Source organism: Daucus carota, chromosome 4 (assembly GCF_001625215.2).
Source record: "Daucus carota subsp. sativus chromosome 4, DH1 v3.0, whole genome shotgun sequence".
Lineage (NCBI taxonomy): Eukaryota > Viridiplantae > Streptophyta > Magnoliopsida > Apiales > Apiaceae > Daucus > Daucus carota.
In genome coordinates, this window is record NC_030384.2 from 39,085,668 (window position 1) to 39,099,054 (window position 13,387).

The 13,387-nt window shown below is 32.7% G+C and overlaps 2 protein-coding genes and 1 long non-coding RNA gene across 4 annotated transcripts; 2 read left to right on the forward strand and 1 right to left on the reverse strand.

Annotated features, from left to right (window-relative positions):
- The first annotated feature begins 4,149 nt into the window (after window positions 1-4,149).
- LOC108216798 (heavy metal-associated isoprenylated plant protein 23) lies at window positions 4,150-5,136 on the forward strand. Its single transcript, XM_017389638.2, has 2 exons — window positions 4,150-4,466; window positions 4,589-5,136. The coding sequence occupies exons 1-2, from the start codon at window positions 4,310-4,312 to the stop codon at window positions 4,885-4,887; spliced, it is 456 nt and encodes a 151-aa protein (XP_017245127.1). The 5' UTR covers window positions 4,150-4,309; the 3' UTR covers window positions 4,888-5,136.
- A 691-nt stretch (window positions 5,137-5,827) lies between these two features.
- LOC135152000 (uncharacterized) lies at window positions 5,828-8,187 on the forward strand. Its single transcript, XR_010291055.1, has 2 exons — window positions 5,828-6,619; window positions 7,913-8,187. It is a non-coding gene; the product is annotated as an uncharacterized LOC135152000 (long non-coding RNA).
- On the reverse strand, window positions 7,563-11,507 carry LOC108216440 (photosynthetic NDH subunit of lumenal location 4, chloroplastic). Of its 2 annotated transcripts, XR_001806085.2 has the most exons (6): window positions 11,097-11,507; window positions 9,668-9,760; window positions 8,958-9,018; window positions 8,799-8,867; window positions 8,329-8,461; window positions 7,563-8,047 (listed from the first exon to the last, which is right to left on the reverse strand). XR_001806085.2 is itself a non-coding variant. In XM_017389206.2 (5 exons), the coding sequence occupies exons 1-5, from the start codon at window positions 11,451-11,453 to the stop codon at window positions 8,382-8,384; spliced, it is 660 nt and encodes a 219-aa protein (XP_017244695.1). In that variant the 5' UTR covers window positions 11,454-11,507; the 3' UTR covers window positions 8,247-8,381. The 2 variants fall into 2 exon arrangements, 1 of the variants encoding a protein (XP_017244695.1); XM_017389206.2 differs by lacking the exon at window positions 7,563-8,047 and having other exon boundaries at window positions 8,247-8,461.
- Window positions 11,508-13,387: the final 1,880 nt, after the last annotated feature.

The following is a 13,387-nucleotide window of genomic DNA, read 5'->3' on the forward strand; positions in this document are numbered from 1 at the left end:
TATAAAGAGCTACGACGAGCACCCCTCCCGTCACCACTCACCCGCACCTTACCACGATCGAAAGTACTTGACCCAACTCCCTAATTATTAAAACTTGAAAGATTCATTCGACAACCCTACTGCATAACATTAGATTATAATAATAAATGATTAGTCGAGCGCGATTGGATAGTGAAAGAGTTTGTTCTATGTTGTTCCGGAATATCTCGGTTTTGCTTCTGTTTCTGATGTAGTCACAATTTTGTTTCGAAAATATGCGAACTAAGAAGTTCTACATTTTATATAGGAGTATTCATCTTAACCCATAAACATTGCACTACTCTAATACTCTATAAAACTCGGCAAATAATCAGATATTAACAAGTTAATATCAACTAAAGAGATGGAAAATTAATATGAAACCAAAAACACAAGTAGAAATATTAAATGAACGAAGCTTCAAAGTTAAATATAAACCGAACCGCGTCTAAAGTTCGTTCAAATGACATAGCTCGGCTGGATGGTGCACATATCGAAACTAAATGATCATGCGGCATAGCTGGCCAAGAGCAGCCGGGAGAAAATGGTCGACATGCATAGCAATTTCGTTATATCGATCTGTAAATTGATATGCATTCTTAAAATAGATACTACTCCCTCCGTTTCAAATTAGATGTCCACTTTAAAAAAATCACACAGTTTAAGAAAAGTGGTTGTTCACAAATTAATTGCATTAAATGATCAAAATATGTGGAGTGAGATTGATCTAGGAAATATAAATAAGAGATATGTGGAGTAGAATTGACTTTGGAAATATGATTTTGCATTGAAAGCTGAATTGGACAAGTAATTTGAAACAAAAAAATTTCTTCAAAGTGGACATGTAAATTGAAACGGAGGGAGTATTATTATCTGTTCTACAATGCTTCTTCTGGAATATTAATTTTTGTAACAGAAATATTATATTTAATAAACACGGCTGGTTGTTAGGACAACTCGAGCAAATGATGATGGCTGGCCCTGAACCTGACAATATAAAATATCTAGCATGATTGTTCGAATAATTTCCTACATGAATATTTAAATAAGTTTCCGCACAAATAATGCACCAATTTATCCATTTCACGGTCACTTTTATGATAATTATATATGCATACTTTTTAAATGATTAATGTTTTTGTTTCAAAAGGTTCAGAAATAGCCTGGGCATTATAGCACTGGATACAGCTGGTGATTCATATCATGCAAGTACTCAACTACCTAGGTGTGGCTTGTTTTGTATTGTGAATTGGCTCATCTTTCTCTGTGCAAAAATAAAAGACAAATAATATGCTACCACTATTTTGTGCGTCAAACTTCTCATTAAACCTCATTTTTAAACTAACAATTTTGTTATCTCTCACTAATTCTTTTCTCCTATTTTCATGTTCTACTAATTCTCTTTCCTTATTTCTCTAATACTTTTAAATATTATTTACATATATATTTTAGTTTGAAATAATTCATTTTTAAAACATTACTATATTTCTTTATTAATGTTAAAGGTCCTACCATCTTACACCTTGGCTCAATTTTTCTATATTTTTCATTTTTATAAAATAATGTACCCCAATATAATTTTAAAAATCTGTTTGGAGGAAGGTGGGAGTATTATTTTGAAAAAAACTTTTTACAGTAATATAAATATATAATTAGTAGTCATTTGCAGCTCGCACAAAAGTGCGTCAAGATGTATTTTTCTCTGAAGCCAAATCTAGCCACTTTAATCATAGGATTTTAAATAGAGTTCTCACATGCAGACATATAGAAAAGGCAGACCTCCAATATATTTAACTATATATAAACATATATATTTTTTAATAAGGAGTCTTTGGACCGTATATAACCTAGAGGTAGGGAAAAAGGTAGACTTAAAGCACATTCACTGATACAGCCATACAGGAGGTCAGGAGCATTGCATAATTTGCATGCATGCCCTTCTCTATTTATTTTAAGTGCAAGATCGTGGTCTGCTTTTTCGCTTTTTCTATTTATTGTCCTGCTACTTTTTTATTTCATATTTTATTCTTTTTTGGTTGAAATTTAGGATTTTAAAAGGAGATATGAAAACCTAATAAAGCCTCTGTCATCTTTTCACAATCTTCTCTAGTAGTGTTCAGCAGTAAAAAACTAATGCTTATCTTCAACTTTTCTCCATAGTCAAATTAAAAGAATAATAATTTCTTAGATATTTGGTATACAGAGATCAGAGATGGACAGATGGACAGATAAAATAAAGGGTAGCTGCTCTGCTTCTTTGTAATCGTAATTGTCGCTGGAAATAAAACTACTATAATCGATGAATAAAATCGTGTTGCATGTCATAGTCTTCTATTCCTATATTCATAATAAAAATGTCGACGACAAAATAAAATAAAAAACAATCATATATCAGAAACCCTAATTCAGAAAAACATGAATTGGAAAACAAAGCAAACATAGATTTTTTGTTGCTGCAACAGCTTTGTTCCAGCTGGGTAGCGGCCAAACGCGTCCCTATCGTTAATGACTTGTTTATGAAGACGTGCTAGTCCCACTTTCTCCAGATTCAAATTTCAAAGTGCCAGATTTACCCAACCGGGTAGTTTATCTTTAGTCACGATTAGTTTAGCGTTCTACCGCTGCACAGAGTATAGTTTAATACTGCGGGAGGTCAGTTTTGTCAAACAGATAATTCGAATACGGATATGACTATATTCGGATTCTCTTGTAATTATCGAATTTAGATATGTATAATATTCGTTTTATTTTGAATACGGATAATCTCTATTTTTTCTCGAATACAAATACGGATATTTAGGACGGATGTCGGATTTATTTGATGGCTCTACCATATTGAAGATGATTTTAAAACAAAATTTTATGACTAAACTCAAATTATATTTTTATATTTGTACAACTATAAAAATTTGTATAAATGTTTTTATGTAATGCATACACCCATACTACAAGCTAATAAAATAAATTTTTAATTATATAAAATTATATATATATAATTTAAATATCATATATGTATTTATTTTCGGATTCGAATATCACGGAGTTGGATACAGATTATAATATCCACTTTTTTTTGACACGAATGCGAATTTTTTGGACCGATATCGGTGTTTCGAATTTTTTGACAACAATTTAAAGAGATTCGAAAAATACTTATTTTACATTAAAATTATTTAGGAAGAAGACTTGTAGTCGAAGTAATTAAGTGTTACATAAAAGCTTCCTTAATAATAAGAATAATCTAGTTGGAGGGTTTAACGATAATTGAGGGGGGTTATGTGTCAAGTTTAAATGATACACAGAGGTGGTTTCCACGTACCAAACGCACATTGTCCATTTGTACCTGCTCCCGGGGTATCTTGCACACGTTTGGAATTTAAATTGAATTGCTACTTCGATTAATTTAGCATATGCCAGATTGAGGTCAGGTTTTTTATTGGTACTGCAGTTTATTGAAAAGCCAACAAGAAAAATTTTAAAATAATTTTTCAAAAAAAAATGATTTTAGAGACATGAAGTAAGATTTTACAAAGTTATTTTCCAACTTTTGTCGAAAGGGTTTCACAATCAAACTCAATTATTTTTATAATACATATTAAAGCATGCAAATATCAAATAATTAGATGAGTTGTTTAATAATAGTTTTTTTACATTATTTTTCCAAAACAGTCTCTTAATTAAATTTTTTTTCAGAAGCTCCCGGGGAATATATTTTATTTAATAAAAATTTGGGTCTCTTTTTTACTACCTAATTTGAATTGAGCATTTGCCTTTAGTTTCCCACCCGGTGTTACTTTCTTAGACAGGGGCCACCACCCTAATGCTGTAATGCATAGATTGTGTGTTTAAACTTGATGCTAAAGTCCTATAGCAGCAGTCAGCACTGTAGAGTAAGATCTGAGACGAAGCAACAAAAATACAGTAAAAGATGTGGGAAGGCAGCTTTAGAAGCCTTTTCAGTTTACCAGCTCCTCCTTTTCTTAGATTGTTTTATAAAGTATTCCTTTTCTTATGGAGTAGTTAAGGGAACTCCCTTGGAAATTTCTCAAAGCCTTGTTTCAAAAATATTTTATGTTGTCTGCTCCTGTCTATCTTAACCCCTATATATATCTCTCCCCACATTCCTATCCCATTTCAAATATCTTTAGAGCCTTTGTTTCCTCAACAACTACTCTCTCTTTGCTTCATTTACTTTCAAACAAGATTCTTCTAAAACCCTTTACTTCATTCACTACAAACCTTCTCCTTGAATACATATTATAACTTTCATCACTTTAAGAAGTTTATAATCATGGGTGTTAATGGAACTTTGGAATACATATCTGATATGATGAGCAGTGGCCATAGGCATAAGAAGAGGAAGCAGATGCAGACTGTTGATCTCAAAGTTAGAATGGACTGTGATGGCTGTGAGCTCAAGGTCAAGAAAGCATTGTCCTCTTTGAGTGGTAAATTGTTCACTACTAAAGCCGATTTCTTACTAATGACCTCTTGATCAGATGGTATCGACTTCGTTCCGCCTAACGGAAGAACTAATTACTAATGTATTAAAATATGTTAATGTGTACAGGTGTGAAGTCTGTGGAGATCAACAGGAAGCAGCAGAAGGTGACAGTGAATGGATATGTGGAAGCAAACAAGGTGTTGAAAAAAGCCAAGTCAACAGGAAAGAAGGCAGAGATATGGCCGTATGTGCCCTACAACCTGGTGGCTCAGCCTTACTCTGCACAAGCTTATGACAAGAAAGCTCCTGCTGGTTATGTCAGAAAGGTGGAAAACACAGCAGCAAGTGGGACTGTGACAACATATGAGGACCCCTACATGAATATGTTCAGTGATGAAAACCCAAATGCATGTTCTGTCATGTAAACTCTGCTGGCCAGTGCTGAGCATGTGCCCACGGGCACGCACTAGAAAAACCGTTTCTATTATTATGTGGTTTTGTATGTTGTAGGGTTTTGAGAGAGGCTTGTAGGTTTGGTGGTGAGAGTGGTTATGAAAGATGGTGATATAGAACTGTTGTAGGATGTTTTGGGTAATTATGTGACGGTGTGGCTGTGAGATCAAGGGTTGTTAACTTGTTATGATATAGTATATATTAGTAGTTTTGTTACTTTATTCTGTGTTTCCTCATGCATGATGCGATTTAGATTTGTGTGGAGGACTCTTTTTAGCCCATGGGATTACACTTTCATGAGAACAATACATGTACAACATTGCACCATCATGAAGCTGTAGCATTAGCTCAAAAGTATACAAGCAACTTTCTGTTATGAGAAAGTATTGATGCAAATTTATCTAGCACTATTTATTTCACATGGAAAATTAAGGTCGGACCTCTCTGGTGACTGGAACTAATTACAGTTCTGGATAGTGGGGAAGAAATGAAAAATTAAAATAGTTGTACAAGTACAACTAGCATTTTACCAAAACAAAATATGAAACTAAAGCTTAATCTGAACTCGTACACCCATCCCACTTATTTCTATATAATTTTTTATTATTAATATTTCCGGTTCATGAGATTTTTTTTGAAGTAATATATGAAAAAATATTTTATAATAGACTGAAAATACTAGCTGAACTCTATGTCCCAAACATATACAACCAGTAATAGTTTTCTGGCTTGTTGCACCAAAGGTTCGAGTTTTGACACATACACTGGTCTCCATGTAATTTGTAATTGACCGTAACATGAAAAAAAAAGGTTTGAGTATTCTTCTTTTACATCTGTCGTTAGGTTGGCCAACAACTACAGATTAAATACATAATAAAATATAATATATATTATTTTAAAGAATTCACCGCAAGAAGTGAGGATCATAGTTCTTGATAAGGTTATAATAAGCCAAGTTTTGAGTCTTATAATATGAAATAATCTGTCCATATTCCATGCAATTAAATAGGAAGGGAGGGTGGGTTGAAGAGATGAAAAATAAACAAAGAAGACGGGTCTAACGTTCGGCAACAACTGCTAATCAAGCAAGAACAGGTTGTAGCTTTGTTGGGTTGAGAAAATTGATAATTTATCCTGTCACCATCTCAACTAGCCAGCTCATGAAAAAACAAATATCTGTCCCATTTCCATTGACCCACATAGATTTTATATGTGAATCCTGAGAAAATGATGCAGAATTTCTGAAATTCAGTTTCCAAGTCAAGATAATGTTATGCATATACAAATACAAGTAGTAGTGAGCTGGCTTAATAATAAGGTCAAGATAGAGAGAAACTCAGGTCATTTGGAGAAGGAAAGATGGGGGTACATGCCTCTAAGTAAAGGAAGTTTCATTATACAAATAGAGATGCAGACAAATTTGTTATGGAATGGATGATCTATTATTGGTGATCATCAATACAAACTGTACTGTGACATGGAACACCGACAGATACACAATGAAAAGGGGTGCTAATCCCTTGTCTTATAAGTTAAAATCTAGTAGGAATTCCTATTCTGTTGGCAACAGGGCACAAGAGGTTAAGGTTTTGAGTTCTGCCAAATCATCACCAGCCTTCTTTTCACGCGTTAACAGATTGGCTGGATTATGAGTCCAGGAAGTTAAGGAGAGATAATATGCAATATGCACACTCGCATTCAAAGGTATGATGGGATCACTGACCTTATTAGATGCCAAAACTAAGTAACAATAAGGATTTTTATAAGAAGTAGAAACACATATCGTTGATGCATCATGCATGCACGATTGTTGATCTACCTACTAAAATCAGTCTTGTTAATGTGCTTTTAAGTTACAGGTAGCTTTAATTGTGTAGCGCAGTGAGTTACTGAATACAAGATTACTGACTGTAGTAGCAAGTGTTGCTGCTGAATTTGTGAAAATCGGAACCAGTATATACACCTTAAATTACCAAGATACAATAATGGAAGTGGAGAGAAAATACATGTAGTCAGTGTGTGCACAGTGCACATTTGACATTACAGCATAAGAAGGTTATCAGGTTTAATATCTTAAGACATCTACCTTTGCATCCAAATAACATTGTTTCAATATATTACTGTCCTTGCTTTGTAAACGACACGGGGTTTAGGGTTCCATATAGCAATACAACGAACATGTAATAATAATTCCCGACAGTATAGGATGATGACATTGCTTAAATCATGTTGGACGTAATCTGTAATATATTGTTATGTTTTCTCAGAAAAAGTGTTAAACTTAATTTCGAAATTCAAACAAGACCTACTTAGATTTCGGACCATGTTTACTAGTTTACCAAGAGATAGAAAAAGAAGAGATCAAGATAATATCTACACAATATTTGATATCCCTAAGCTTCCTAAAGACCTTCAAGGATGCCCAATTAGAATAATAACACCCTCAGCCTATGTCCTGGAGTGCAGCCAATACATCAACAGGGATTATAACAATATCCCCAGGGTCCTTCGGTTTGGTGTAAATTACTTGGTACTTTCCAAAATCTTTGTAATTTTCTAATAGGCGTCATGACTTTTCCCCCCAGAAAGAGCATCATTATAATACATTTAAGATATTCATGACAATCTCTAAAGTTACTACCAGTCGTCAATGCTTTAAAATCCTATAATTGCCTTGCAAAATGATATTCATGAGCTCCTACTAGTCTAGTTTGACAAATATTTAGAACTAATACAGATCTTACAAAGTTCAACAACAACGAAATAACACAAGTACAGAGAAACATATGGTGAATTGTTCAATAAAGAAAAGGAAGGAGACCTAATTCCTCGGTATCCTTTAGATTAGACCAATCCCAGATCATATAATGTCTTCTGTAACAGTAGCATTCCTTTATATTATCATTGATTATATGGTTTATAAGGCAATGAGATATCATGGGACTGATATATTTAAATGGTTAAATATCCATCACCTTCTCGGTGAGTGTTATGCAGATATCCATTCTTCTAAACGTGCAAAGGACAGAGACAACTAATATACTCCAGAATTTAGGACATTGTTGAGAGAGGATGCAGAAATATACTACACTTGAAACTCTCTTAAGAAGACCTGTGTAATATCATTCTTTCCTGTATGTAATAGTAATATATTATCTGGCTTATTCTGACATTTTACATGTCGCAAGCAGAAAATTAAAAAATGGAACTCTCAAAAAGACCAGTGTAGTGTAATGCTAATTCTTTCCTGTATGTAGTAATATATTATCTGACTTGTTCTGAGATTTTACATATTGCAAGCAGAAAATTAACAAAATAGTGGTAAAGAAGATGAAACACGAAACTTTTTGACATGAACTTTATATGACAATATAATATACTATTTCCATGATAAGCAGTTCAGACTGACTTACAAGGTTGTTACGAGATTTTCTGTTATCATACATATATGCACACCGAAGATCTTTCACTTCCTATTTCCACTATAGATTCCCACAAAGTTGACATTATATACCAGAGTGGCATTTGCTGGTACATTGCAGTCACCTATGAAGCCAGAAAATAGGGTTAGTATTAGTATCATATCATACACAAATTTGTAGTGGCGTGATACAATTTTTTTTATGCAGGATAAAAAGAACTCGCAGTATCATCAAGAAAATTATTAAAGCCTAAACTTTTTACATAAAGAGCAAAACAGTTTAAGATTTCAATATACAGAAGAACTTGACATTGTCCATAAAGTTTTACTTTACTTGAATCAAAAAGTTGATCCAAGATAGCTACATGAATTCACATATTTGGGTCCTCTAATTGCAACTCAATATTATAAGCTAATAAGTCTTCAAATTTAGGTATAAATTAAAATAAGTTGGTGAGGCACCTGAAAAGCATCCAGCAGGTTCTGGTCCATATGCCAATTCTGGAGGTATATGAAGCTTACGCTTTCCACCTGTGTAATTGATCTTATTAAGCCCAGTAAGATGCAAGACAACATGGACAAAGCCTTTATATCTTATATATATGATCTTCAGGAGCCTACCAACAAACATTGGGGGTACCCCTTCACCTCCAAGTATTCCTTGATCCAAACCTTTGATCACCTGGTCACAAAAATATAAAAAGAGCGGTCATAAACAAATGTACAAATGAAAATAATTTAAAATAATTCAAAGTTCTTATGTACCTTTGCAGTTACTACTACTCTAGGTGTAGTGGTTCTCGATAGTCAATAAAATTTTGTGACACTTAAGGAGTTGATTACTTAAAAGTTTTTAACTATTATGCTTTGTCTACTTATGCGATATTACTCTAAGCATGGTATTGTCCATGAGACTGGAAGTGATTACTATTGTTTTTCCACTCATAGACATTATGCCCTTCAAGACCACAAAACTCTGTATGCAGACTCTCAATACTCAAAAACCCCTGTTGTTCTTTACAATAAAAATTCTTGGCACTTAAAGCCAATGAAAGAGGCAACCCTGCTGCTTTCAAAATGTTTTACAGCATGTAAATGAGCAGGCTGATATCAACATAAGTAAGCCTAAACTGTTGCTTAAAGACATTGCCATGATCATACTAATACACTTGTCTGACTAAGATAACTTGGAAGTCAAAGGAACAATTTTATATTGCTGAATCCTGTAATGCTCAGACTAATTACTCAGAGATAAAAGAATTAAAAAAAATTGCCAGCTGTCCAACAATTTAACATTTTTGGGAAAGAACAATAAAGTGCGGGAAGCATACCTTGCCCACGCCAATGCGCATGGTGAGAGGCCTAGCAAATTTATAGCTACTGTCAAAAACTGTTCCATCAGCAAACCTTCCAGTGTAGTGAACCTATTAGTATGCAAAAGGTGACAGGACATAAATATATTAGTCATTTATGTGGGTATATAGAAGTAGTTTTGCCAGTTAAGTCCAAGCAAGACTGCGAGAATAAAATAAATATAAACTTGGGTCTTCCGATTTTCAGACAGCAAACCAGAAATTAATTCATGTACTCTCTTATGTGTGGTTTGAAGAGCCCTGGTATTAATAACTTTTAGATTCAAGAAATGATTCTTCTCCATGTGTGTCAAAAAAGTTGGGCATTGAAAGCAGCTGAAGTATGCAAGTACAAATTCCTAAGACTTAAAACTATTAAACCTTACATCTATGAACATAAAATATGTCCTGCGCATCTGTCCCTCTTTTCCTCTCCATACCTCCCTCCTTCACTAAATAATTCTAGGGAATTATTTGCTATAGGTATTACAATACTTGCACTTCTAAAGAACTAACTCTGTAACAATATGCATCACTAACAAATACTCATGTATTAAAATATCTATTAACACCTTCATTGACGTATATGACATCTAACTCGATGCAAAATCAGATACTGAATTTGGACTTTGTTAAAAATTGCAGTGGCGCTATATAGGAATGATGAAGACACCAACTAGGACTTAGCTAAAACTCTTAACTACACAATGTATAAATTTACATGGTTTAACAAAAATACAACACTGAAGCTTTTTTTGAATATAGAACTTAGAACGTGTGCTACTCTCCAATAGCTTAACCAGACCATTCCAAGAGCCATTTCTAATGAATATAGAACTCCCCAAATTATCACATTGACCAAGAATAGGGACTTCCTTTTCTGCAACAGCCTATATACTCTTCCACATATATAAGACCCTACTATCCAGCTACATTTATTTTTCTTATCATGATTATAGAAAACAACACTACCGTGTTTCATTTGGCAAAAAATGAAGTAAGTAATAACTCGGAATTTTACAATGACAGGCAATGGCTTAACCATCATATGTTTCAATATGTGAACACATCTCTAATTCTCCCAACAAAAGATTCCCATCACTCCCATGTAAGCCTCAAAGTCTATTCAATTTATGATAACATAATATCTACATTGCCTCAAGATAATCAACTACCAGTACCAAGATAAGAGCTTACATGTCATGGGAAGAAGAAATAATAAAATGGAAAATTAAAAAACACTAAATTAACACATGTTATATAAAAATCATGACTATTCACCCAAATTGTAAAAATTTAAAACCCCATTATCAAGAACTAAAAACAAATATCCCAAAATAATTATTTCATTAAAAAACCAACAGCAAGTAATAAGGTTTCATAATGAATAAAGGATTATAAAGCTCACATTGATAAGCTGATTATAAGGAGCTTCAAGGCCAGAGCCAACCACAAGATCACAGTAGCCAAGGCCAGAAGGAACAAATTTAAGGTCACAAGAAGGTTCTTCAACAGTGGCATAGTAATTGAGTCTTGTTGCATTTGCATTTTCTAATGGACTCAATATCAACAATGAAGCAGCTAACAAGCCAAAGCCCACTTCAAGAAATGGCTTTTTCTTGCTCGAAATTTTCGAGGGAAATGAAACTGAAGAAGAAGAAGACTCTTGGGCTTTACATGTTAAGAAAGGTCTGGTCTTTGAGATTTTAATGGCGTTTGGTTTTCGCAGTGTCAAGAAGATAGAGAGTGATGATGCTGCAGCCATTCTTTTTTCTTTTGTTTCCTTCTCCCAATTTCTTGAATTTATTTAACGGCTTAAAGAAAGATTATTTGTATGTGTTTTTTTTTTTTTTGGCTATCTATAACTTGTGGGCTAAGGGCAATACGTAAAACGAGATGCATGATATGGGCTTATTACTTAGTATTTCACAAAAAACACGAATTTGTAAACATATTATGGGCTTTCTAAATAATCGTAAGTGTTCAAACTTATACGGTTGATTCCCGCAGAATTAGAAAAAAAAAAGTTGGGATTAATATTTTAATATTATTTTGAAGAATCTAAAGCCTTAAAATTTTAATAATTAATTAATATATGTTATATAATATAATATTCATTTTAATAAATTTTGAAATGAGTTGAAATACATATTAAATATATGGTTATATAACCCCACTTTATATAGCACATATACACACACACATAATATACATATATCAATATCATTATTCGTGAAATATATAATTATTAAGCGTAAAAAGAAAGCTTCGTTAATTTTCTTCTGAAAAAATATTGGAAATTAATCATAATATTCAAACTGATTTTATGGTAAAATAATATTCGTCCAAGATGTTCAATCGTATAACTAAATTTAAAATTTAAATTTCTTACTTATCTTCTGAAAAAATGTTGGAAATTAATCATAATATCCAAACTGATTTTATGGTAAAACAATATTAGTCCAAAATGTTCTATCGTGTAACTAAATTTAAATATTAAATTTCTTTCTTAAACTGTATGTGTTAAATTAGCGCAGGTTATATATGATTAGTTATTATTATCATTGAATATATTTTAAAAATGATATTTATTATTATTTTAAGTTGTATAAATATAATATATTATTTTAATATGATAATCAATCATGTGAAATTTAGAACAAAATTTTGAAATGTTTAACGAACATAATCAATGTCTCGGCTAAACTTTTAGATAATAAAAACTATTTTGGAGTCGGTTATTTTTCCTCTGTAATTTTTGTTAATATTTGTTTGTCTTGTGTATTCATGGGCGAATTAAATTATATGTATATAGTCGGTTTTAATTTGTGTGGTAGTTGTATATGAAGGAGGTTCACCATTGTTAAGATCCTATAATTAAGGAGTAGAGGAGCAGTTAAATACATGAAATTTATTGCTTGTGATTATCCATAACCGCAAATCATAAAAAATTGATATTTATAAATACTCCCACCGTTTTAATTTATATGTCCACTCTTAAGAAAATTTTTTGTTTCAAATTATTTGTCCAATTCAACGTTAAATGCAAAATTATATTTTCAAAGTCAATTCTACTCCATATATCTCTTATTTATATTTCTTAAATCAATCTTACACCACATGTTATGCTTGTAATTAATTTGTGAACATCCACTTTTCTTAAACTGTGTGATTTTTTAAGAGTGGATATCTAATTTGAAACGGAGGGAGTACCCGTTAAGATATTTAGTGGCGCTAATTCTTACTCCCTCCGTCCCTCCCAATTCTTATCGTTTGGGTTGGGCACGGAGGTTAAGAAATATGTATAAAGTAGTGGAAAAGAGAAAGAAAAATGGGTGAAGTGGTGGGACCCATTGATTTTTAATGTATAAAAAGAATATAGTGGAATAAAAGTAGTGTGAAAAGGAAATAAAAGTGAAGAAGTGGTGGGACCCATTGACTATTTTGGGTAAATTTTGAAATGTAAAGAATTGGATGGGACATCCAAAAAAGAAAGTGTAAAGAAATGGGAGGGACGGAGGGAGCAGTTTGCTGGACATAAAGATGTTTGCATTATTCAAATGCTTAATGCTAAGGTTCTGCACATGGAATTAACACAACATTGCACCACCAAGTGTTTAATAAACAAATCATTCTATAGCACCGAATGCCAGGGATATTAATTAGTATTAGGCATATCATTAGGAACTTATTAAATAG